Source organism: Pipistrellus hanaki (assembly GCF_964339955.1).
Source record: "Pipistrellus hanaki genome assembly, chromosome: 1".
In the NCBI taxonomy this organism is placed as follows: Eukaryota; Metazoa; Chordata; class Mammalia; order Chiroptera; family Vespertilionidae; genus Pipistrellus; species Pipistrellus hanaki.
In genome coordinates this window covers 44,794,125-44,819,861 of record NC_140503.1, presented here as the reverse complement: position 1 = coordinate 44,819,861, position 25,737 = coordinate 44,794,125, and the positions used below count along the sequence as shown (strand labels likewise).

Genomic DNA, 25,737 nt, shown 5'->3' with positions numbered 1-25,737 from the left:
GCCCGCCCCGAGCGCGCCCGCCCGGGATCCCGGAGCCCCTGGCCCCGGCCCGACACCCCCTCCCGGCCCCTCACCCCGAGGACCGGGGAGCCACCCCGTCCCTGCCCCGGACGGCCGGGGCGCGCGCCTGAGAGGGGCGAGAGGCGAAGAGCGGGACTCGGGCTCCTTCTAACTTTCCATTCTCCATTCTGAGGGGTTCCCTCTGTGGCTCTCGGAGCCCCCGGAGCCCCGCCAAGCCCTGGAGGCGCTCGGTTCTCTGAGTCGGGAGTCAGGTTTGGATCCGTGGGGGCAAGAAGGGGTGGAGCGCGGGCTTGAAGGGAACCGGGTCCAGCAAGTGTTAGAAGTTCTTCTGGGCATTTGGGAATAAACCCTTCAACTGGGACAGAACTGGGGCGGGGAGGGGGGAGGGAGGGGGGAGGGTAAAGTCATGGAGTTTATCCCTAAGAGCAAAGGTGGGACAGAAGAGAGAATAGGACCCTAAGGCCAGGAGGATGGGGCTTCTCTGCACCCCGAGCTGTGGGCTTGAGCCCGCGGGGCCGGGGCAAGAGTCTCGCCCTTGGGGAGGAGGTGCGAATGTGGGTGAACCACCGTTCGCCTCTGGCTCCAGCGAGAGGAGGGGACCCTGGAACCTAAACCAGGAGGGGCCCCGAGCCCGAGGGGCTCCAGCCAACCCAGCGCCCGTGTGTGTGTGTGTGTGTGTGTGTGTGTGTGTGTGTGTGTGTGTGTGTGTGTGTCTAACACCCGGTCCGTGCCGGCCGCCCGCGCCCGCCGCTGCCCCGCAGCTGGAGGAGGACATCGCGGCCAAGGAGAAGCTGCTGCGGGCGTCGGAGGACGAGCGGGACCGGGTGCTGGAGGACCTGCACAAGGCGGAGGACAGCCTCCTGGCCGCCGACGAGACCGCCGCCAAGGTACTGGGGCGCGCGGCTCGGCGCACGAATGGCTAACTGTCTCTCTCTCTCTCTCTCTCTCTCCTTCCCTCCCTCCCTGTCTCTCCCTCTCTCTGTCCCGCTGTCCCTGTCCTTCTGGTTCTGTGCACCCACACCCTCCTCCCCCTGCGGGATCACGCTGCCTGCCGCACTCCCCCCCCCCCCCCCACTCCCCGTCCCCCACGGCCAACTCCCAGCTGGAAGATGAGCTGGTGTCGCTACAAAAGAAGCTCAAGGGCACCGAAGATGAGCTGGACAAGTACTCCGAGGCTCTCAAAGATGCCCAGGAGAAGCTGGAGCTGGCGGAGAAGAAGGCCACCGACGTAAGTGCTTGCACACACTGCCTCCCTCACCTCCTGCCCGCCCGCTCGGGCCGCTCTGGAGCCCCCAGGGGCCCAGAGAGACACCTGCACACAGCCCTGCCCTGGCCCGGAGCGCTGGATGCTGCCGCAGACCGCTACCGCACACGTTCTTCATATTTCATCCATTCCTCTCTCTTTTTCTCCTTCTGCGACCCCACTCCTGGGGTGGGGAGTGGGGGTGAGGAGCTGGGAGTTCACAGCAGCTGAAATTGGATGCTGGGAGGTGAAAATTGCCTCCCTGGTACCAGAAAAACTTTTAAGGTGTCCTCCTTACCAAGGTTTGTGCAAACGGAATGCCTAATTTCTCTCTTCCCTTTTGCCATCTCTGGTGGGCGGGGAGGCCCGGTGTCGGTGATTGTGTCTAGTCAGGGGACAGAGGCCTGTGCTCTAGATTAAAGGAATAGTTTGGGGCTACTTGTGCACAGAAGGCTGAGCTTGATGGTGGGGCACAGAGACTGCTGAGGCCTCCTTTCTTCCCAGGGAAGCCTTCATTCAGCCCTTAAGATCTTCCCGGGAAGATGATACTTGCTTGGGTCCGCAGGCTGAGGGCACTAGATCCAAAAAGTAAGCTGGGGGTTATATATAGCTCAGTGCTTTATATGGTATAGTGAGCGAGCTGCCCCCTGCCCCTCCTGCTCACCCCACCCCCACCTGTCAGCCCTCTGACAACCACCACATAGTTTCAGGGGTGATGCAAACAGGCAGAAGCTCTATCAGCACTCTGCTCACTGCCCTCGGGAGGGATCTTTCCAGCCGAAGAGCTTGCCTCTTCTGCTGCGTCAGTCAAGCCAAGCATTAGATTTCCAAAGGACTTCTTTTCACACCGTTGGATTCCGTTCTAGAAGCTAATTAAGCCTGGAGGCCCAATTAGGAAAGAATTCCTTGGGAACAATTCCAAGAATGTATGAGTACCAGGAAAGGCTATGCCCAGAAGTTACTCTACCCAGTGCAACTGGCAGAATATTTTGTCTGAGAGTAAAATGCAAATTGCTGGAGGGTCTTGGGTCTTGAAATCAGGAAAGGCTTTTCGTGGTATGAAAGGCTTGAAATCTAATCTCCAAGTGTGTTTGTCCATGAGAAATCCAGACTTGGGACATTCAGAATCTGCCACAAAAAAAAAAAAAATTTTTTTTCAGTGAAAATCAAGGTTCCTGGGGAGGTGGCGGGGGGGGGGGGGGGGGGGGATTCAAGAAAGCACTGATTGAGCTAAAATATTTAAGTTACAAACTACCTGGCTTTAGAAAAAAGAGCCAAGGAACACATAACTCTGCCCACATTGAATAATGTAGATCAGATGTGTGCTCTCTATAAGGCTAAATGGAGGAGGTCTGTCTCCCCCAAATTCTCCAGCAGGACGTTTATTTAGCTTTTCAAAGGAGCCGCTGATAGATCAAGGAGAGATATTCCTTATAAGGTAAAGAATGCAGAGAATTTGAAAGTAGCCCAGTAAGGCAAAGAGAAGTGGCAAAAAAAAAAAAAAAAAAAAAAAAAAAAATACTCTAATTCTTAAGGAGAAATAGATAATTATTGTGACTATGTAGAGCTATAGGTCTTTATTGAGGTTTGTTTAAAGGAGCCTAGGAATGGGGTGGGCAGAAGTGGAAAAGAGGACATTTAAAGCCAGCTGGGGGGAAGGGGCGGGGCCAGCACTGGAGGGGGGGGGGGGGGTTGGAACTCTGTTTGGATTCTTTTTTTTTTTTTCCCCAACTGGAAAACTGTCCCTAATATGGTACACATTTTATTTATTTTTTTGTCAGTATATTTTGATCACCTTCCCCTTTAAGACATTTTTGGTTGTTGGGAACCTGTAGGGATGTGGAAGAAGTTTGTGGGGGGAAATGCTATATTTAGAGTGATTCCTAACTAGTAAAAAAAAAAAAAAATAATAATAATAATAATAATAATTGACTTGAGCAGGACCAGACAGTTGTCACTAGAGAAAGGGGAGGTGGGCGAGAGGTCAGCTTCCTGAGGTAGTATTATTATATTACATCTGTGATAAAGACATTTCCCTGTCATTGTCTTGTACGTACATAGTTAAGAACTGTGGAACAGTCTTGCATTTTTTCTACTACTGCTAAAAACATTTTTTTTCTAATTTAAGAACATACTTTACACAGCCTATTCCAGAACTGGGCTCTTCCTAACTTAAAAGGCGGTCATTCTTGAGGTAGCATTCCTGATGGTTTTGTTTTGAATATTCTGTTGCCATCCCACCTAAGTGTAGCTGAAGGGGATCTAGGGCTCCCAACCTCCACCCCAATAACTGTATATACCTGAGATTTGCAGTATGTGGGTCTTTATTCCCTGTCAGTCTTTGCTTTCTAAATCAGTGATTCTCAGCATTCTCTAAACAGAATCGCCTAGGCCCTAAGGAGGTTTTAAAACCCCAAATCCAGGCTATACCCCAGGCCAATTAAATCAGAATTTCTGGGAGTGGAACCCCGGCATTAGTATATATATTTTTTAATACCCAGATGACTCCAATGTGCAACCAAGGCTGAGAACTGCCCTTACACTCTTGTATCATGACATCAGCATGAACGGGAACTCACCTGAAACTGACTTGCTGAGGTGTTTGAAAAGCAGGACAATCAGTCACTCGTTGGCTGCTTAAGGCAGTTTCCCTGGCTCCTGGCTCCCGGAGGCTCTCAGCCATTCTCTCGCCCACCCTCAAAGCTGGAGCCCCAAAGTCTGCACTCCTTTAGGCATGGAGACCTAGCCTCCCGCCTGGCCAGATGAGCTGTGTGAAACAGAGCGAGAGGCTCCCCCTACAGGCTGTGAGGGCCCTTGCAGGGGTGGGGGAGATCTCACAGAGGCTGAGAGAGTCCATAGAAAACAACTCAGGACCTCTAAGGAGGTTTGTGAGGGCTAATGGAGGAGGAGAGGGATGTCAAGTCTGTTTTCTTTTTCTTCATTATTCCCACTCTTAAACATATCAGGAACTGACTAGAAGGGCCTCCTTTGAGAAAGGTGAAGATTGAAAGCCGTGAGACTTAGCAGGCCTTTAAAAACACAGCCCAAGGGGCACATTGGCAGAGGGCAGTTCCCAGGAATACTGTCCACAGTGATTTTCACACAGCTCTTGCTAGAGGCTCTGTTAGGGTTCGGCAGTCTTCCTTGGTGTGCCTTTTAAAGGCAGCCAGTCCAGCCCAAAACTGGTCAGATGCCAGATCTCAGAGGCTAATTTAAAACCAGTGGCAAAAGGAACCCTTTGAGAGGATTGTTTTTAGAGACAGGAAAGTGAGCTGCAGAGGGACTGGGGTAAACAGCTGGTTATGGGCCCCAGCCTAACCCCTAAAACAATGCCTGCCTATATATTAAGTAAAGCTATCGCCTGAGTTCTTAACTAATGTATGTACAAGATATTGTGCTAAGGGCTTTGCATTAATTGTCTCATAGCCCTGACATCAGCTCAATGAGGAAGTACTACTGTTAACCCCACTTTTACAGATGAAGCCCGGGGAAATCGAGTTCTTTGTCCCAGGTCGCACAGAAAAGGAGAGAGCTAGGAACCAGATTCTAGCCTGGGCAGACTGCATTTAACACAGGTTTCCCATGAAACATGTTAGTGGTTTTCCCTTGGTGTGTTTTTGGAGAAGTAGGTCTATTATGGCTTAAATCTTGTGTTCTGGGGTTCTTTACAAGGAGGAAGAGTCCCCTTGGAGTAAGGTGACCAGATCGTCCCGCTTTTGGCGAGACCGTCCCAATTTTTAACAATTTTTCCCGCGTCTTGGAAAGAATCGGGACTTTTTGAAAACGCCGCGGGACACATTGTTAAAAATTGGGACGTCTGGTCACCTTACCTTAGAGGCATCTTGAGGCCCCAAACCTTCTTTACAAGAGTCCCCTTAGAGGTATCTTCAGGCCCCAAACCCTTCGCTCAGCTCTCCCTCCCGGGCCTGGGAACTCGGGATGCGGAGCGGAGCGCTCTGGCCGCCAGCAGGCGGCATCATCGCCCTGAGTAGCCGGCCGGGCCCGTTGCCCGCGACTACGGGGAGCCACGGAGAGGCGCTGGGGATCCGAGCAAAACCCCTGGAGCGAGCGCTGGCCTCTCCCCTGCAGGGCCCCTCCAGCCCGCCAGGTGCTCCCGGCGCGCCCCCACTCCTGCCTCCCCGCCGCAGCGAGCATGCGCGGCGCCTCCCGCGGTTCGCAAAGTCCCGGGGTCCGCGGCGCGCGCCCCGCCCCGCCCGCCCGCCCCCGGCGCTCGCACCCCCGCCCGCGCTTCGCCCGCGCTGCCCCGGAGACCGCGACTTCCGGGCTGGTCCGGGCCGCAGGGGGCGCCGCCGTCGCGCGGCGAGGCTGGGCGGGGCCCCCGGCCGGGCGTTCGGGAGCGCGGCAGCGGCGGCCAGAGCGCAGCGGCCGGCCTCTCCCCCCACCGCAGCCCGCCCGCCGCCCCGCGCCATGGCGGGCAGCAGCTCGCTGGAGGCGGTGCGCAGGAAGATCCGCAGCCTGCAGGAGCAGGCGGACGCCGCCGAGGAGCGCGCGGGCAGCCTGCAGCGCGAGCTGGACTACGAGAGGAAGCTGAGGGAGACCGTAAGGGACCCACCCAGCACCCAGTCCCCCTCCCCTCCCAGCACCCAGTCCCCCCCACCTCCGGAGGCGCCTCCTCGCGCGCCGCCGGGCCTCTGGAGCCCACCGGCCCCTTCCCCCGCGCTCCTGGGCGCACCGGGGCTGCGGGCGCCGGCTGGCTCTGCAGGGGCCCTGCGCGTGCCTCTCTGTCCTTCCATTCCACGTCTCTGGTCTAAAGGAAAAGCTCTGAGGGGAAGCAGGAGTGGCGTGGAGAAGGTTCTGGGAGCAGCCCTTTCCCAGAAGGGGCTCCACAACTGGGGTGTTTGCCTTCTGTCCGGCTGTCTCCAGCCCCCCAGAATGTGCACTTTGTGCTGTAGACATTATTGACTCGAGGGTGGGGAGGAGAGAGAGAGAGAGAAATCCTTTCGGAAATCCTTTCCTTTGGAACGGGGCGTCTGCAGGTCCAGTAGGAGGCTCTGCCAAGCTTTAGGGCCCGGGGATGCTGAGCCCCACGGACCCTTCGTTTTCTGGAAGCCCTTTCTCTGATGGTGGAGACCTGGACGGCCCCCGGTTCTGACTTGCTTCGTTTGCTGCCCGTGGAATGTCCCTTTCTTAACCATCGCTCCTTCCAAATGTTATTACACAGATAGATATTCCTTTGTTACGGAGGCTTGGAAGAAAGTTGGCTAAATGTGAACGATTCCTGGGTGTATCCTTGCCTGCTTCCCCTCCCCCATGTTGACTGGAATACCTTGTTTCCTTTCTGCTAAGGCAAGTGTATCCAGCAAACAGGAACAGGATTTCAGAGGTAGTTCAGGCATTTGCGACTTGTTGATTTTTTTTTTTTTTTATGTGTGTGTGCGCTTTAAATCAGGATATTCAAAACACCTTGGGGGTTTTATGACAAGTGGTAATATGGTGTCCAGCTGTGCTTAATTCTCAGCTGAGTACATTGTTATTGCTTAAGTATGCAGCTGGCTGCAGAAACTATTATGTATTTGCATAAAATACATAGAAGCAAACAGCTTCTCAGAGGAAGGCCTAACTAGAGGAAATTTCAGATAAAATACAGACAGGAATCAAAATCAATAAGCAAGAAGTTTTCTTTAGAGGACAAGTCAGAAGTCTTTGAATTTGACTGGTTATAAAGTGATTCCAACCGCCTCTCTGACTGGCTAGCTGTCCTTGACCCATTAGAACTAATGCAGCATGATGGATGAGAACAAAAACTCTGGATCCTGATTGAATCTTCACTACTTACTACCTATGAGACTTCGGGCAAATTAACTTCTCAGTCTCTCAGTTCTGAATATGGAGATAATATTCTGAAAATTACAGTGGTGATAGGCACAACAGAATAGAAGTTCTGTGTCAGCTGGTGTTAAAAGTGCACAGCTCATATGCCAGTTCCCTACCTATCAAAGGATCTTGGAAATAAAATGATCATCTTTTCCTAAAATGTATATTTTCATTGATTTCAGACAGGAAGGGAGATGGGGGGGATAGGAAACATCAATGATGAGAGAGAATCGTTGATCAGCAGTTTCCTGCATGCTGGTGTTGAGCCTGCAACCCAGGCATGTGCCCTGACTGGGAATCAAACCCTGACCTTTTGGGTCATTAGTCAGCACCCAACCACTGAGCAACACTGGCCAGACCAGCATATCTTAAAACAGTGGTCTCGGACCTTTCGGACCTCATGGACCACCAGTGGTCCAGGGACCAGCGATTGGCGACCGCTGTCTTAAAACACTCCATTTAAATGCTTTTAATCAATTTGTTTTTCTTTTTGGAACTTGGAGAGCATACCTGGGCAGCTTGGAAAGAATGATTGGTGGGCTGATGTGGTGTTAATGGTGAAGCCAGTAGAAATCCCCTCACCCTGCTAAGAAAGGGACCATGCGGTCCTGTACAGGAGAGCCTTTTACTGACTCCTGGCCCAGTGATTGATGTAAGACACAGAAGACAAATTGTAGGAAGGGCATGTTGTTACTCTTATGTCACCTTTTCTTTTGTGCTTTTTATAAGTGACCTTCCAGTGCCAGTTGTCTAAAGGTAATGCTTCCATCCTTTTCAAAGCTTTATGTTAAAAGTAGTTTTAAAAGCTTTAATTTTTTTTTTTAAGTAATTTCTGAAAACAGCCTAGGTATCTGGGTGATTGGACGCAGAACGTTTTAAGACCGGCAACTTGAGGCCTGGCTCAGGCCATTGAGAGAATTTCTGATTGAGAGTTGTTCTTCACTTCTGAAACTGGAACTTCAAGATGGCTAATGCAAGGTGGTTTCTTGTTAGTTGTCAGGCACAACTGTGAGTTCAACCAGTAGTCTGCAGTTTATCTTGGCAGTGGAGTTAGGTTAAGGACAAAGCCATAAGCCACTGCAAAAAATTAAATAAATAAATATTTGAAGAGTTGGCCCAAATCCAGATTCTCAACAGTTCAGAGAGGTTGTCGTTAATTGGCCCTATTATACCAGCTCTTATCTTGGAAAAAATCAGCGGTTCCTTACTTCCTACTGTTTGCTTTTCCAAGATGTGGAGGGCCTTTCAAATGGTTGGCATGAGGCTGCTTGGTTGGATGTAAGGGTGGACTTTAGGTGTGGTGACTCAAGAGGGTTGGTTTGTTTTTCTGTGGGGGGGTTTTGTTTGTGTTTATGTCATTGTCAAAGGAAAAAGTAGCCAGTCCTCCTCCTTTCTGGATAGTACCCAGCGAACAAGGAAACTTAAAATTGCAACTTGGAGATTCTTAGTTTGTAACTTCATTAAATCATGGAAATAACCAGTTCACAACATTTCCAGCCCTTTCCCTGTAGAGTTGGCAAATATTTCTGAGGCCAAGACACTGAGGGCGCATTTTGTGCTCACATTGGCACCCCCAGGGTGGCGGTAGCTGGAATGTATACTCTCAATTTCTGCTTTCGTACGTAGGCAAGGCCCAGGCCTGACAATGCCCTGTTCACGGCCGCCCTCCCTCATTATACAAACATGCCTCATAAATTACAGGCCTTGGCACAGATAGAGGAGGTTGTGTTTATCTGTTATCCATGGGAGTGCCCCTTCATGTCATCAGTGTTTTTCCCCCTTTCCTTACCATATAAGGGCAGAAGTTTAACTTGGCTGGAGTCGCTTGGTCTTACACAGCAAGTTGGGTGAAACCTTCTCTGTAAAACTACAGTTTGCATGAAGTAAAAGGGCCTGACCTTCGGTCATCGCTTGCTCCACTCGGGTTCAGGCAGGGCTTTGGAAATATATTCCAGAGGATTCATTGTTAGGGTATTATAATAGTCTCCTGTAGTTATTGAAGTAAAAATTGCTGTTTTTTTTTAATTAGTTTAAGTTGTGTCGACTAAAACATCTGGATGCCCTAAAAAAAAGTATGGGCCTGGTAAAAGTTTTCTTTCAAATCTGATGTTGGAGTAATATTTTGCTATAGTGTGGCAGGCCCTTCAGTTCTGTGTATGTAGTACCTTGTTGGGATGGAGGCGGGGGGGGGGGGGGGGTCTGCTATGTTTTCTGTATAGGTCGCTGATACCGTATAGGTCGCTGATACCTTTGGGGGAGGGGAGCACCAGGGAGGAGATAGGGCTGACCTTGCAACTAACTTGAAGGCACTTCACAAGGGTCGAGCTCCTCAAGGTTGTTCGACAGCAGATCTGCAGGAAGACAGTCGGTCTCCTTTGCTACTGGAGCAGTCTCTCTTCCGAGGAGCTCATTACATGTGGGGATACAATAGCACTTTTGAAATAAAAGAAACCAGCATCCCAAACCGAAAGACTTTGCCAGCAGCATCAACACACAGGCTGTTGTTAGGAGCAGCTCACCCAGCACAGTAAGAGGGATTTCCATGCCTGGAAGTAATTTGCATCTTGGGTCTTGACCCTTCCCAAAAGCCTTGTTATTTATATCTGCTTTTTAAATAACCGGTGGCTGGCCATGTAGCTGTAGGCTAGTACTGGCAGAGTAAGTTTAGGTAGACTGGCCAGGTGCTGGGAAGAGAGGAACCTTAGAAAGTATCTAGCTCCGGATTTAGAAAATACAAACGGGAAATAAAAGCTAGGGGGCCTTTTGAACACAGAACGTAATTCTCCCCTCCCTCCTAATAAAAAAAAGGGGGGAGGGGAGTAAAGAGGTGAATTCTAGGAAACCAAACAAAATTGTGATCAGACCAGCATGGTAGGGCCTAAGAACCAGTGGGAGTCCAGGTTTTCCCCAGGGCAAGTTTACGCAGAGGCAGGTGTACCCCCAGACACCGCTCTCGGGTCCAGGCTGTAACCTGGGTACCTTGGTCCTGCTCTGACACCTGTGGGGCAGCAGACAGGGGCTTCTGGGATTGAGAGCAAGTGCTCTGTGTTTGAATGTCAGCTGTTACCTGTTAGTGTTACTGGAGGGGGTTTTCGTTTTTATACTGCAGCTTATTTCAAAAAGGATTGAGAGGACTTGTTTAGTGGATGGTGTTGAATACAGTAACCGTCCTCCTAGTCCTGGTTAGTCTCTGTCACTCTGGGCCACTGGGCTGGGGAGTTGGGGTGGGCGTGGCTGTAGAGACCCTCCCCGTCTGGCTTAGGAAGAGGGAGGGAAGACTCCAGGGGCGAGAACCACCAGTTCCGGGGCTTCCGTGCCCGGTCCCAGGGGCCATGAGGAGAAGTGACAGAGCAGCACACAGGAGTCAGGCACCTGGGATGTTAGTCCTGTCTCCCCTGATGGCGGTGGGCCTCAGCATACTTCAGCATTCTGGGTCAGAGATCCCACCCTCTTCCCATTTTCCTGGGAAGGGAGGGCTGGAGCAGGGGTTCCCATGGAACTGGCCAGCGTCTTGTAGGTGGTGGGGCGGAGAGGGTGGAGGAGTGGAGCAGGTTGCTTGTTTACAGTACACATTCTTGCCCTCCCCTCTGACCTGAATCAGAATCTCTAGGGATGTGGGCCGGGAATTTATATTTTTAATGCACATCTCCATGTGGACGCTGACCCTCGGCCGGGTGTGGGAACTGCTAGACGAGGCCTAGCTAGATGACTAGCCCTCCCAGCTAAACAATCGCAGCCTCTGTTTTGCAGACCACCCGGAGGTCGGCGCTCTGTGTGCACCAGTCCCGGCTCCTGGAACATATCCCCATTCCCGGGCATTGCCTTTGAGCCCTCTAAGAGGTCCTGCTGGCTGGTATTCCATAGGATACAACCCGTCACGTCAGGTGGAAAGGTTCTATAAAATACTCCTGGCGAAAAGGAGTCAGGGACGTTTAGAAAACAGTGTCCAGAGCTAAAGGAAAGAAAGGTTGTGTGTGTTGTGGGGGGTAGGGAGCTGGGACTAGAATAAGAGGGAAGAGGGACCTCTCAGGAGAGAGCTTGTGTGCAGAGGGGTGCTGTCTCTTACCCACACTCCGATGCCCCAGCGGTGTGGGAAGCTGCCCTGGACTGGCCTGTCCCCCGCCCAGAAGTTTCTGTCCCCAGATCCTAAACAGCCTCCTTTCTGTGAGGACAAAGTCCTGAGGGCTGGGACCAGATTGAACGCGAAGCAGGGAACTTGTTGAGGTGGCTACAAAAGGCAAATAAACAACAACAAAAATCATTTTTAAAATGTTGTTGACATTTCTCTGGCCACATCACCTGAACGAGGATACCTGCCTTTATATTAAAAATAGGGAAAGGAAGGGGGATACTTTGGAGTATATGATCTGTTCACTCTACTGAGGTTTTTGGTTTGATTGATTTTGCTCTTCACTTTGTTTTCCACTTTGAGAGTTGCTTACTTGTTTCCCCCGTTCATAAAAGAATTGAATTTTACTGGGCCTGGAAAATATAGAAAATGAAGAAAGCAGACCTGACCCAAAACTATACCCTTAGTGTCTACTTCTCCCATTTTTTTAATAATAGGGCCGAAGACTTAAACAAGACAGTTCCTTATACGTAAGGAATGTGTTACCCCCATCTCCCTTACCCCTCCTCCAAAAAAACCAACAGCCCCTGCAGGCAGACTTGGTGGGGCCCATTCCTCACTGCGCACCTACAGTCTCCTTCGTGGGCCAGCACAGTTATAAACCATCCTCCTCCGATTCATTTCCTGTTTCCCACTGCTCCCTGCCTCTGCCAGCCAGTTTTTACTACGTAGTTAATTTTTGACAAGATGAAAGTATATTTGAATGTTGTTATCGAGTCCTTCACCAAATGCCCTAATCACTTATCTTTCCCAGACAAAACTTGGCACAGTTGAGCAAAGAGCTGAATGTTCTTGTACTCCTTTGATTCAAGGCCATAATCACAGCCTCCCTCTAACTGTGTGTGCATTTCGGACTGTGTATGTCATGTGTCCATGAGCTAAGAAAGTTGCTTTTGTTTAAATTAGCTTGGTCATACTCATTTTACTCAATGGACATTTGCTGAGCTCATACTCTGTGCAGAGAGAATCATGATTCCCTGTCCATAAGAAGCTAACAGCTGAGTAAAGAAGACTGGAATGTAGATAGGGAACTAGAATAGGTCCGTAAGTGTGTGTTGTAATTTTTTAGAAAACTTTCCATGTATCTTGAAAACCCCATCACCCCATGATAAGCAGACATTCAAAATGGGTGAGGATGAAGAAATAGTACTTGATTAATAAATCCCATATCTCACTTGCATAATATTTATCTTTTGTGTTAATTCTCACCCAAGAACATTTTTTCCCATTGATGTTTAGAGAGCATGAAAGGGAGGGAGTAGCATTGATGTGAGAGAGACACGTTGATTGGTTGTCCCTACTGGGGCCAGGGATCAAATCTGCAACCCAGGTATGTGCCCTTGACTGAGAATCAAACCCAGGACTCTCGAGAGTACAGGCCAAATGTTCTAACCACTGAGAAATATTGGCCAGGGCTGTTTACATGCATAGTATTTAAACAGCTGCCAATACTGTTTAAATACTATGTGTATGTAATGGACCATCATCAGTCTCCAAGTGTTCTGAGGCTTTCACCAGTAGGTAATCATTGAATCCCCCAGAAAGAAACATCTTATTTCAGAGACAGATACAAGTAAAAACAGTATCTACTGCTTTTGACCTAAGGAATTTGAAATATTTCTTGTGGCAACCTTGACTTCTAAGAAATTCCAGGAGGGTGGGAATGGCTGAGGAGAGGTCATTGCAGGCGGGGGGAGGCAACATGTAATACTTTAAACAAAGAATTCAAATTTTAAGGAGGGAGAGAGGGAAAGAGGGAGGAAAAGGAAGGGAGGAAGGGAAATTCTAGTAGGCTTATGTCGGAAACACTTGGGAAATTTGTCTTGGCCCTATTCCAGTGTGGCTAGTTACTCTGAAGGGATTTCCGAAAAGGGGCTTGGAGGAGGGTGCTGGATTTAGTAGTGTCTGTATGGTAGATATTTTAGAGCCTTTAACAGTCAGGGAAAGCCAGTGTGTTGAACTCTATGTGTTGAACTCTAAGGAGCCAAATGAGAAAGCATTTGCTAATGGTCCATCTTCCCAATGAGAATGGAGTATATGGATGTGTATATACACAAATATGGACATTCCATATGTACATCAATGTAGGAACTTATCCAGGAGCTCCCAAGTGCACTTAGGAGTCGCTCACCACAAGGCCCTGGCTTCCTATCTGAGATCAGCATTTCAGTCTCAGCCACTTCCTGAAGGCACTACCCTCACTTCCCCCAACTCTGAACGCCTTTTACTCTCTCTGCCTAGGCCGAAGCCGATGTCGCTTCTCTGAACAGACGCATCCAGCTGGTTGAGGAAGAGTTGGATCGAGCCCAAGAGCGTCTGGCAACAGCCTTGCAGAAACTGGAGGAGGCTGAGAAGGCAGCAGATGAGAGCGAGAGGTGAGACGTCTCGCCCAGCCCGGGTTCTAGCATCGGCCTTTGCTCCTGGTGGGCCCCGAGGGCTCCTCTGATCTTGGGGCTTAAGGATTTTGCAGTCTCTTGGTGGGATTATTTCCTCTTTTGATCCCAGGTGTGACTTGGTTGGTTTTGTTCATTTAACATTAGTGGTGAATTTGTTGGTTTTGTTTATTTAACATGGGTGGTTTCAGGTAAAGCACAGAGCGGCTTTCAACCCCAAGGTTACAAAGAAGAAAAAGATCCTCTTCCTGCCCTCATAGAGCTCACCATCCAACAAAGAAGATGACGTGTAAACAAGAAATTCTAGGGATGCTTAATGGTTCTTTCATTCCTGCTGGCCCCGGAGCAATGAGGCATTTTTAAAAAGATGACTGTTTTAGGCTTAAGTAAAAATGAGCTGTCAGTTGTCGGATAGTCCAACAAACAGAGAAAACACAGATAAAGCAGAAATACGTTTTGCAAAAGTAAATTGCTTTGGACTCAGCAATGCTAGTCAGACACTCACACGTGTAAATACAACCAGATATTGTTTCTTCTTCTTCTTCCTTTTTTTTCTTGCCCTGACTGGGAATCGAACCGATAACCTCCTAGTTCATAGGTCGACACTCAACCACTGAACCATACCAGCCGGGCTACTTGTTTCTTCTGAGCCTGCTTGCTCCCACTGGAACCTGGCTCTACCCGACTTATGGCTCCAAGATCTACTAGCTTTGTGGTAGGAAAGGAAGACCGTGGCCACGTGGACCAGCAACGTCGTGTGTTTTAGAAGGCATTGTCTCAGCCTTTGAAGTGAATGCATTCACATTGCATAGGAGCACTCTGAGAAAGACTCCCCGAGACCAGAGAGAGCTCTGCTGCCTGAGGGATGACACAGCAGTGTGGGGGCTCCGAACACTGCAGATCTGGGCTGGGGCCTGGGCAGGGGAACGCAATCAATCATTTTGTCCATTTCTTCGTCTTGGAAGTGATTTTCTGCTCCCTGCCACATGGATAACGAGTGATCTCAGACTATAGGATTAAAGAAGTTTTTAGCTAAAGTTTTCAGCCCATAATTCACAGATGCTTATTGTTTCTTCTCTAACCAAGAGTTTTGGAATTCTTTAAGATGACTCACCGTCTTGAACAGTGTACACATACCCGTGGTTTTGTGGCTGACTTCTTCCTGAAGTACACTTGCTAATTAACCTAAAAGGCGATGATCTGAATCTGACAATGTTGTTTAGACTTTGGAGAGAAAAGGAATGTCAGGATCTTGACTCCAGTTTCCTGGTTTTACAGATGAGAAAACTAAGGCTTAAAGACTGACCGACCTGCCCAGCGTCCCACAGCCACCTTCTGGCTGAACTCGAGTCTCCTGAAACACATTGTATGGCTTCATCCGGAAATAGTGGCTTCTTTATCTCACTGTCTACTCAGATTCTGGTCTGTGAATCACATGTTCACATGAATGGTTATTCTGTAAATCTGTTACCTATTGTAAATCAGTTCACATTTTCCAAAACTTAACATCATGCCATAGGATCCAAACCCACATGTCAGCGTAGAAGACGGTGTCAGTGCTGTCTGTCGACACCTCTGCTATGAAAGAGTTCCATTAAAAGGAAAACTCAACGTTTCTTATCTCAAGTGTTAGTTTGACCCATACAAAACCGCTGTTTATACAGGTTTGACGGGGTCAAATATCAGCAATTTCATATGGTTCGATCTGATATTTACATTTGTGGCTGATGAGGTAGGAACAACTGCCTTCTTTGTAGGAGGACGTGTATGAAGATAAGTGTGCTTTTGTTCTAACTTTCGTCCATTTTCCAGCCGAAGCTTCCCACGAGGAAAGGGAAGAAATCCCATTATTTATGTAGATAACAAGGAAAGCCTGTTGGTCTCTCCTGTTGCCCTGCCTCCCCGTTTCACACGGGATCCTGACACGGTACCTTTCACTTCACATTAGATTCCTGGACAGTTTCCCCAGTACGGGGCGCAGGAGGTTTCACTCGCAGTAAACAGAAGCATATATCTTTCTGCCTCAGCATTGGAAACTCTTGCCTCACGGCCTGGAAAAGTGGCTGTGTGCTGCTCTGTTTTGGTCTGCTCGTCACACTAAGCCTCCCACGCCTCTGCAGTGCAGGGTGTGGGCTTGTGGAAGTCAACTCTAAATCTGGGGTCTTGTTGCTTGTCTTCCTTTTCAGAGGCATGAAAGTCATTGAAAGTCGAGCCCAAAAGGATGAGGAGAAAATGGAGATTCAGGAGATCCAACTGAAAGAGGCCAAGCACATTGCTGAAGATGCCGACCGCAAGTATGAAGAGGTCAGATCCTGGGGCCCAAAGCCTCTCGGACCCCCAGCAGTGGCCCGGGGTGGGGGACAGGAGCCGTGCACACACCCTGGCATTCTTCAGTGAAACTATCAACTCTGCTTCTTGGCAGAAATGGTGGTTTTGAGAAGCAGAGTTCCTTTGTCTGCAGAACACGGTTCTTATTGGTTCCTGCTGGCGGGGGGGGGGGGGGGGGGGGTGTCCAGGCTTCATCATGAAGCCGATCAGTAGCACTGGGAAAGACCAGAGCTTCTTCCCCTGCCCCTCCCCTGCCCCCTAAAGACCAGGACAAAAGCTTTTGGCCAGGAGAGGGAGCGTTGCCTCCTGTGTCTGTGGAAGGAGCCTCTCCTGCTGTCACCATGCACATAGTTCTTGGAGTGATTGCCCTGCATGGTCCCGTCCAGGCAGCCTAGAGACATGGACTGCGTACTCACTGGGGTGATTGATCACGGAGGAAGTTTTCAGTCTGTCCTCTCTTCTCACGACGGCATAATCCCATTATCTGCACAGGTTCACGGTTAAGTCAGCGTCTGGTCATGTCCCCGTGAACACCACTTCCTGTGATAACAGCAACATCACTGTTAGGGTTTCAGTCAGCCCTTCACGCACCATGGCTGTCCTGACATAGCTCTGACTCTCCTTTTTATTATTGTTAGGATTATTTCCAGATTACATTATGCCGGTTAATTTTGAAATGCTTCAGAGGATTCCTTCTCTCAGGTTCTCTCTTTCACTGAATACAGATTTGACTCCCATCAGTCATCTCACCGGCTCAAGTCATGTCGGGTTCTCTTGCCGTTCTGTTGGCATTGTTAACCTCCCCCACACAAAGGAGATGATAGGTACAGAGCTCCAAATGGATGCAGCCCTCAGGATTATTTTCAGTGTTTTCTCGGCAGCCCCTGCCTCTTGGGCATAAAAATGCATAATTTCTCATCATGCAGCTATTTTTTGAGATGATGAATTTCATAGTTCTCCCTTCTTCCACACTTTGGTTTGGCTGCTATGTAATTATACAGACTTCATCTGGGTCAGACTTAACATGAGACTGCCCGCCCGTTCATAACAAACCATCCTTGTCTTATGGGGCTGAAGCCTCTGGTCTCCTCCCATTGGCTCTCCTGGGGGAGAGCAGCTTCTCTCCAGTCCACAGGAAAGGGGATCATCGTATTTGTAGACAAGGTCTTCTAGGGGCTGATGGATCCAGCTCCCTGTCCCCCCCAATAACCCTTGACTCACGGCTCGCAAGCCCACGATGTGTGTGTGCCTTGTGTCTGTCCCGCCACAGGTGGCCCGTAAGCTGGTCATCATTGAGAGCGACCTGGAACGTGCAGAGGAGCGGGCGGAGCTCTCAGAAGGGTAAGCGGGCCCGGCGCCAGGACGCTGTGTGTGGGGTGCTGCAGAGCAGTGACTAAACAGCATGACCTTCTGGCAGCTGCACATTTACCTGTCTCAGCTCCGGGCTCCTCGCGTGCCCGTTTGACATGGATGAGCCACGAGTCCAGAACACGGAGGACTCGTGTGGGGTGTCTGTGTGTGAATGCGTGTGTCACTGCATGCCTTACCTGCACACTGATTTTTGAGAATGGCCTTGTGCATTTCCTGTGTCCACTAACAGCCAAGTTCGACAGCTGGAAGAACAGTTAAGAATAATGGATCAGACCTTGAAAGCATTAATGGCTGCCGAGGATAAGGTACTGATGGCTCATGCGTGGTTTTTAGGTTTAACTCCAACCCAGACGTCTTTCAGCTTCCAGTACCTACTGGTTCGTTTGGTATAACAGCTGCACCTTCACTACGCCCTCCGCTATCTTGTATCTCGCTTTAAGTGCTGTCTTTGGGTTCTTTGTACTCCTTTCCTTCATAAATGCTCTTTTGGTGCAGCCAAAAAAAAAAGAAGCCAAATTATCACGCTTCACAGTCGCTGGATTTTGTCACCCTGCCTTTCAGCTTTTGCAAGGTTGGGGGGCAGTGGCCCTCACGAAGTTGAGTGTTTTACGGCCTGATGATTTGGCTACTTTAAGGCGGCCCTTTGTTCTCTGGGACTCGGTGTTCATTTTTTCCCATCCTTCTCCTTTTTCTCTCCTCCTTCCTCTGGCTTGTCTCCCACCCTTTCTGCCTCTGGTCGAAAACATTAGCAAATGTGCCGAGCTTGAAGAAGAGTTGAAAACTGTGACCAACAACTTGAAGTCACTGGAGGCTCAGGCTGAGAAGGTAGGCCCGGAGCATGGTGTGGGGGAAAAGGCACCTTTTCTGAGCTGCTCAAAAAGACACCCCCTTTTTCTCTTCGGAGGCCCTGCCAATAAAAGCAATCGTCCTTTAGGCATTTTTTCGCAAATGCATCATTTTGAGGTGATTTCCTGACGGTTATCGAATGGCAGGTTCTCTCTCTTTTTTTTTAATAGAGAATATATTTTATGTTGAGCATGTGAGTCCTCTGGAACCATTTAATCTAAACCCAGTGCCAACGGGATGTTATCTTGTTCTTATCCCGTGTAAAACAATAGGCAGGAGAACAGAGGCTGTATTGTACCGTGCCATTTGATCTCGGAGGCTCCATTACCGCCAGGGAGATCCTCAACATCTGTTCGCTGGGCTGGCGCGCTCTTTGTATTAGGAGAGAGGAGGATAGGGTGAGCCCTGGCCTGACATCTGGAACGTTCTTTCTAATTACAGTACTCTCAGAAGGAAGACAAATACGAGGAGGAGATCAAGGTCCTTTCTGACAAGCTGAAGGAGGTAATTTATGACCGTTTGGGGCGAAGCCACCTGAGCTTTAAAGGAGCTGGTTCTCACGGAGCAGGTTGGGGCCTTTGCGTTTCCACGTTGTGCTGCTCCACCTCAGGAGTGGTCAGCGGTGGCCCCGGGGTTCCTGTGCTGTGCTGGCTGCCACCTCGCCCTGCGGTGGCTGGCTGGCTGGCGCGTAGTTTCCGGCCCAGTGTATGGGTGCTGTGCTGGGTTTCCGTTTCCTAGTTCTTCCCTGTACTCCTCGCTCCTGGAACCCTAAAACATCCCCGTTTTGACCGAAACAAATTGAATCATTACAGGCTGAGACTCGGGCTGAGTTTGCCGAGAGGTCAGTAACTAAGTTGGAGAAAAGCATTGATGACTTAGAAGGTAAGGCCTTCAGTTTTGTTTTTACTTGAACCCTTATTAAGGTTGAGTCTTGACCTGGCAAAAACGGTTTTCTAGTCCAAGTGCATTCACCTTGACATGTATTCACCTTGACATATATATTCACCTTGGCTCTTGCACCTTCCTCCTGTCTGTCCTTGGGGTTTCATTCTGTGGCTCTTAAACTCTCGGACCTGAATGACCTGCTCACCAGGTAGCTGAGCCACCCGACGGGGCACATCTGTTTGGTCACGGCAGGTGCCGTCCAGTTTTCCCTCACACTCCTCGGTGGGGCAAGGTTATTTTTCATTGAGGGTCAGGTGGTGGTAGGTGAGAGCGACTCCAGTATATTTTCTGTTAATAGTGACAACCTCCTAAGTGTCAGATGGTATGGATTTGTTCTTAGACACAGCCCATCTTCTTCCAAGTATAAATTCGTTGTAAGGGTTTGGGTTTTTTGTCATTAGTTAGCCTGGTACGGAAAGGAGTGGGGGACAACAGGACGTTGTATTTTTAGATGACACTTTAGCATTCCTCCCCTAAGACATTTAGGTTTTTATGGTAGCACCCACTCTGTGTCACAGAAATCCTAAAGGTTGAGCTCAGAGGCTTGTGAAGGGTCAGCAATGAAGAAGAAAGAATTAAAAAATCAAGGCTAAAAAGGTTACTGGAGGTCAGGGTAGGTGATAACCACGCGAATAGAGAGGAGAGAGTGACAAAAAGTCTCAGTCCACCCAGTGCGGCAAAATACGCAGCCATCATGGGCAGACGTGGCACAGCGCCAGCGTAAAAAGTGTGGCTCCCCGCGCTTGTCCGGCCTTCTGGGCCACTAATCGGGCGGCCTGAGTGGGAAGACCACGAGTGGTTCACAGGCACCAAAACTCCACATCCTAATGTGGCCAGCAAGTCCGTGGTTTGCAGGGGGAGCCAGATAAGGATAACAGACGAGGGTCACAAGCTGTTGTTCCAAAACACTGCCCTTGTACGTTTCTCCCCGTTTATAGTTGCAGTTGGCTGGCTGCTGCACTGTAATTCAAATACAGCTCTAGCAGAGAAAGACCTTCTATTACTCACCCAGGAGACATCCCTCGGTGGTTTTTATTTAGAGCTAAACGTGGTTTACTGATAGACCTACCATATTTGTTAATGATTTTCATATCGCGTCGTTCTTGTTTTATTTTCTAACGGGTTTTGTTCTCTTTGTTTTTTTGTTTCAATTCGTTTAAAAACAAAACGCACGCCTCCTGCATTGGCCACCTGCTGCGGCACCACTTCCTTCATGCATTGCCCTTTCCTTGCTGCTGTGTCGGGATGGCGCCCGCGCCACCCTCACTCGCCTTCCATCTCTTGATCACTCTCCATGTCCTTGCACCTCTGCCTTCCACTTCCTGGTCATAGACGAGCTGTACGCTCAGAAACTGAAGTACAAAGCCATCAGCGAGGAGCTGGACCACGCTCTCAACGATATGACTTCCATGTAAATGTTCATCCGCCCTGCCTGCTCACATCCGTGCGCTCATGCTAATATGATAACCTCACCGCTGCTCCCTTCTGGGCCTCCAGAGTCTCCATCTTCACTCCTTCCTGCTTCCTCTTTCTGCATAACCTAGGATAGTCATTGGTGGTTTTGTTTATTTTTTACGTTCCACTAATATAAAGGCCAAGTAGATTAAGTCTGCCTATACAAATCATTTTCCCTTCAGAATCCATTCATTTCTCAATCACTAGACTGGATTGTCCCCATAATGCAGTGAACTGGACTGTTAATGTCTTGAGTACTATCCTTTCAGGAAATTAAATTAGGCTCAAGTAAAATTAGAAAGCCATGCAGCTGTGCAGGAGCTTCCCAAAGAACTTGCAAAAACGGTTTTCTGAGATCCAATTAAATATAATACCGTTTTAAAAAAAAAAAAAAAAAAAAGAAATACGAATTTAAGAACCCTAACATGTCAGATTACAGAGGCTCTGAGGGAAAGGAAGCCGATCCAGTACAGCTGTAAAATACCTTCTCTTTCTCACTGTTAAGAGTTGTTAGAGAAAGGAACCCGCTCCTGAGTAACCACGCGTTTAATTTTCTGTTTACATAAAAGGAATTAAAATACTCCCAATAAATACGCAACTTGTGTCAAAGCAATGGGGCATACCCACAGCACAATGTGCGCTTGGGAGTCAGTGGCCCGCTTTCAGACTGTGAGGTAGTGAGTGCTGGAGCAAGTAGTCTTGTTCTCACGAGAACCTTGAGCAGACATGACCAGTTTACACACTACTAACCAGACCTCAACGTTAAACTTAACTCTGCTTCTGCATTCTAACACGGAGTGTTTCACAGAGGGTTCTCTCCGTTGTAATAATGTGGCACTGAGTTCCAGATAAGCTGGAAATGCCATTTTCCAGGCCCCACCTTAACCCATGCAAAAAAAAAAAAAAAAAAAAAAAAAACACGGAAGAGTGGCATGGGCCTGCTGCCTCGCAGCTTAGAGAGTCTCCACGTTACCCTTGGAGACATCACCTTGGACACTGGAGAACATGTCACTTCTCTTCCCTCATTTGGAAAAGAGAGTGTGGGTCAGATCACCTGTCTCCGGGGTCTTTTCCATAAGACCATACGTGTGGTGATGCTGTGTAGGAAATTTGAAGCATCAAATATGATTCAATATCCTGAAAGATAGGTTTAGTTCAAAATTTGTTTCAAAATTCTGTTCATGGGTCTTCTTAAAGTGGACCCTGACCTGACCCCGAGGGGCCCTGCGATGCCTCGGGCCCAGAGCCTGGGGGCGAGGACGGCCTCCCTCGGGTGCCCCTGGCAGGGGGTTTGCATGGCTGCTTCTCGCCTGTGCTCCGAGTGCTCCTCTCCTGTTGGTCTGGGTTTCCTTTTTTCCATTGTGCCACTTTTTTTTCTTTTTCTCTCACCTTTTCTCTTCATGCAGATAAGTCTCTTTGCCTCACTTCTCCCAAGACCCCTTCATCAAGCTGGGTGTTCCACCTCTCTGCGCTCTGCAGTGTGTCTCTCCTCCAGCTGACCCTGTTCTCTCTCTTAGCGTCCTGCCTTCGGGCCGGGCACACCCTGCGCTTCCTATTGTACAGAAGCTCTTCAGTTCAGTGTGAAATAAACACTGTGTAAGCTATTTCTGTTTGCTATTCTTTTTACTTCACGTTTTAGTTTCAACACTGAATAAAACTGCAAATCTGCTTCACGCATGTGAGGGTTACTTTTTTGGCTGCTGCTTTTTTTTTTTTACACACCCCCCCCCCTTCCCATTCTGAACGTTATATATTAGTTTCAAGAGTTTCTGAGGCAGTAGTTTCTTATGGAACTTTCTAAAAATATGCTTATGCCCAGCTGGAGTGGCTCAGTTAATTGAGTGTAATCCTGTGCACTAAAAGGTTGCCAATTCAATTCCCTGTCAGGACACATGCCTGGGTTTCGGGTTCAATCCCTGGTTGGGGCATATGTGGAAGACAACCAACCCATGTTTCTCTTTCACTTCAACATTTCTCTCTCTCTTCCTATCTCTAAACATGTCCTCAGGTGAGGAAATAATCTATTATGCCTGCGTCCCTCTCAGAGTTTTGGTTTTCGAAGGTTAGCATGAGGTTCTGGGCATATGTGTTTTTTAGAGATAATGATGGCTCTGACATGGGGCCCAGGTTAGAACCTTTGCACAGGACCTCCTTGTTGGAATCAGAAGATGCGCCTTGAGCAGGGTCTTCTCTGCCAGAGGTTCAGTTGGGGGCGTGGAGTGTCCTCTGTGCCGATATTTACCCGCCCCGCCTCGAGGACATGCCTGACCAATGGAGGGCTCCTGGCTAAGGCTCATGGCCATCCTAATTGCTAGGCATTTACATGTTGGGAATGATGGCAAAGAACTTGGATCAAGCTGTGTAAGGTGAGGTTATTCTTGATCCTCCATTTACAGCACAAAGAACAGTTAAAACTTTTTAAACCTTCATTTTGATCATGAAATGACATCTCAGATTTTCTAAATCTGATTATGTTCAAGTTGAGATTTATTTTTGTGCTCTTAAGCACGTCTGTATTCTTTAGAAGAGGTTGAATATATATAATCTTTGCAGTAATAACTGGTTTGGGTCTTTATTTTTTATTTGTGGACACTTTTAAAGTATAGTCATTAATGTTACTTCTCCCACCCATGCCCTCCCCCCCAAAAAAAAGAAGTTAGTGGAAATTGTTCAGAACACAATTACGTTTTATTTGGGCTTCACTATTTACTTCAAAAACAGCAATTAAGTGATTTTATTTTTTAATTACAACTCCACAATGATGTGGACTTCTGTTTTCTAATTTCCAACATTTCTCCCTCCTCAATAGTCTAGCTGTATTTCTCATGTGTTGTAAATATGGGTGACCTTCATCTGTTTGTAGTTTTTGTTCTACTGAGAGGTTTGATATACCACTATTTTATATATTTGGTATACTGAATTTATACTCAAATAAATTTGAACAAGCTGGAAATAATATCAGTTACTCTACAAAGACTTGAGAGCAGGTAATAAATACCCTAAGAGGGCCAGAACGTGTTTTAGTAATGGTATAGTAGACTTTAAAAATTAGATTCTGGACTATTTCCCTCCCCTGAGAGTGTAAAGACTTCTGTAACTTTGTTTTTCTTTTTCTAAGGCTCCATGGGCCTGCGTTTGACTTTGATTCCTGCCCTGTTGTTTTGTTGTTGTTGTTTTAAGTTCAGAGTAATAGTGGGCTCCTCTGTGAGTAACCCTGATTCCTGCAGTAGATAAAAGGACAAGTCTGCAGGTTCTGCTGAGCGTGTGCTGAGTGCATCTGTGGTTTCGAAACCCTGCCAGAGACTTGCACACTTCCTATACGTAGATTCTACACGGGGAGATGGGAAACTGATAAATTGGGAAGGCAAATCTGGAATAGCCCAAGTAGGTACGGTACTTGAATGAGGAAACAGCAAGTTGATTTTATCAAGAAATTGTCAGAGCCCAGACTTCCAGTTCAGAGTGCCAGGCCCTCACTCCAGCTGATACAGGAGCCTCAGTTGGACCAAACAAAAGCATGGCTGAGTCGACACCAGAGGCCCCAGACATCTGGGAGGTAGAGGAGGAGGGGAAAACAAGTCCAAATATATAAGTGGTTCTGCTCCCTGCCCTCAGGCCACCGGGGCATACCAGCTCCAGGGCAGCTGAAAGGGGCAGGTCCCACGGGGGAGGTGGTAGGGACAGGTGTCACGTAAGCTGAGTTCACATTGATCCTCCGGATTCTCTAGGGTTTCTGCAGAGTCCTTCCATCCAGCTTGGCTGAGCACTGGCTCACAAACCGAGACATCCTGCCTGCCCTTGGCAGTAGTGCCCCATGCGAGATGTGATGTACTAGTGTGGTTAGATTTTGAAGCCCCAAAACCTATGCCTTATACAAGACACTGGGAGGAAGTTACTTGGGATATGGTAACGAGATGAACCAGAAATGTTCTTTGCCATCTTGTGGGAAGATAGATGAACGAAGTGAGTCTGAACTAATAGATGGTATGTACAGTGGAACCTCGGTTCTCGAACTTGTCCCAGAAGGCTGATGGAGAAGCAATTTGTTAAAAAAAAAAAAAAAAGAATCACTTTTTTTCCCATTAGAAATAACGTAAATGGAATTAATCCATTCCAAACCTCCAAGTGATTACTTGTTTTAACCTTTCTAATACATAGTACATGCCTATTGTACTGTTTAACCTACAAACACTTGTTAAATTGATCGAATCGCCCCCTACCAGCCTCAAAGGAATCACTTTCAGAAAATCAGCATGAGGCATCTTCAGTTTTTCACAGATCTCTGCCTCTGATGTGCTGTTACCTGCAAGCTGCTTTTCCTTTATCCAAGTCAACAGTTTTCTGTTTCTTTTGTTGCCTGTCATCCATTGTTTCTTTCACAACCTTAGCAACATTAGCACCCTTGATGGCCTCTTTATGTGAAATTGTGCCGATCCTATTTGGCCAGCAAGAAAAAGCATTCTCCCCTTTGTTGCCTGGGAGATGCTTTCTGTCATCATGAGGTGTCCACAGGAAAGGGTTGTCAGGTTAGGAACCAAAGTTTGGTTCACAACAGCTTGGTGGAGAACTGAATTGTTGGAGCTGGGAGACGTTCGAGAACCAAGGTTTGACTGTAGTTGGGAGTCTGAGAGGAAGAGAGAACAATTCTGACTGGGAGCTGCCTGGACGAGGTGGCATTTGGCCGGGGTTTTTGAATGTTCAGAAAATTTGGGTGAGCAAAGAGAACAAGGCAAGATACACTTCCAGCTGAAAAGTGTCTCCGACCATTTGTAAGAGAAAGTTAAAATAAGAATTGCTCAATTTCCCCACAGACGTAGGGCTAGGGACTGAGCATTTCCATTCTCCCCAGGGACAGGACTGCCAGCTTTTCGAGATCATGAAGTAGAATTTCTGGGTTCAGATGGTCACCATCATTTGAAACAATCCAGGTTCTTGTCATTGGGTGTCCCCTGGGTCCTCAGATGTAGGCTATCTCCAAGCGGCTTCCTTGCCTTGTGGAGCAGATTACAGGACTGTAAAATGTATATTATTCTGATCTCCTTATAGATGTTTGAGATTTTGTGCACCTTGTACACATCCATCTAGCTCCAAACAAATACTATGTTCGAGAAGTAAAGATAAGTTTTTAAGTCAGTTTTGAGTGGAGATAAGTTACGATCTTCGGCTGTTTG

General features: G+C 48.4%; 1 protein-coding gene and 1 long non-coding RNA gene across 22 annotated transcripts in view; both read left to right on the top strand.

Annotated features, from left to right (window-relative positions):
• TPM1 (tropomyosin 1) overlaps positions 1–25,737 on the top strand; it is a gene marked incomplete at its 3' end in the record, with an annotated part of 29,313 nt that overhangs the window by 363 nt on the left and 3,213 nt on the right. For 2 of the 21 annotated variants that reach the window (XM_084887590.1, XM_084887578.1), the window contains exons 2-8: positions 1,124–1,249; positions 13,470–13,603; positions 15,808–15,925; positions 17,220–17,290; positions 18,070–18,145; positions 18,608–18,670; positions 18,979–19,048. In XM_084887590.1, the coding sequence (XP_084743716.1) occupies positions 1,124–1,249; positions 13,470–13,603; positions 15,808–15,925; positions 17,220–17,290; positions 18,070–18,145; positions 18,608–18,670; positions 18,979–19,048 (658 nt within the window). Of the gene's footprint in view, positions 1–782; positions 909–1,123; positions 1,250–5,584; positions 5,825–13,469; positions 13,604–15,807; positions 15,926–17,219; positions 17,291–17,549; positions 17,626–18,069; positions 18,146–18,607; positions 18,671–18,978; positions 19,049–20,443; positions 20,527–21,972; positions 22,244–25,737 lie in introns of those variants that run through there. The other 19 variants (XM_084887574.1, XM_084887580.1, XM_084887576.1 and 16 more) reach the window with 16 other exon arrangements.
• LOC311624871 lies at positions 5,831–12,294 on the top strand. The gene is made up of 2 exons (XR_014795398.1): positions 5,831–6,509; positions 6,998–12,294. It is a non-coding gene; the product is annotated as an uncharacterized lncRNA (long non-coding RNA).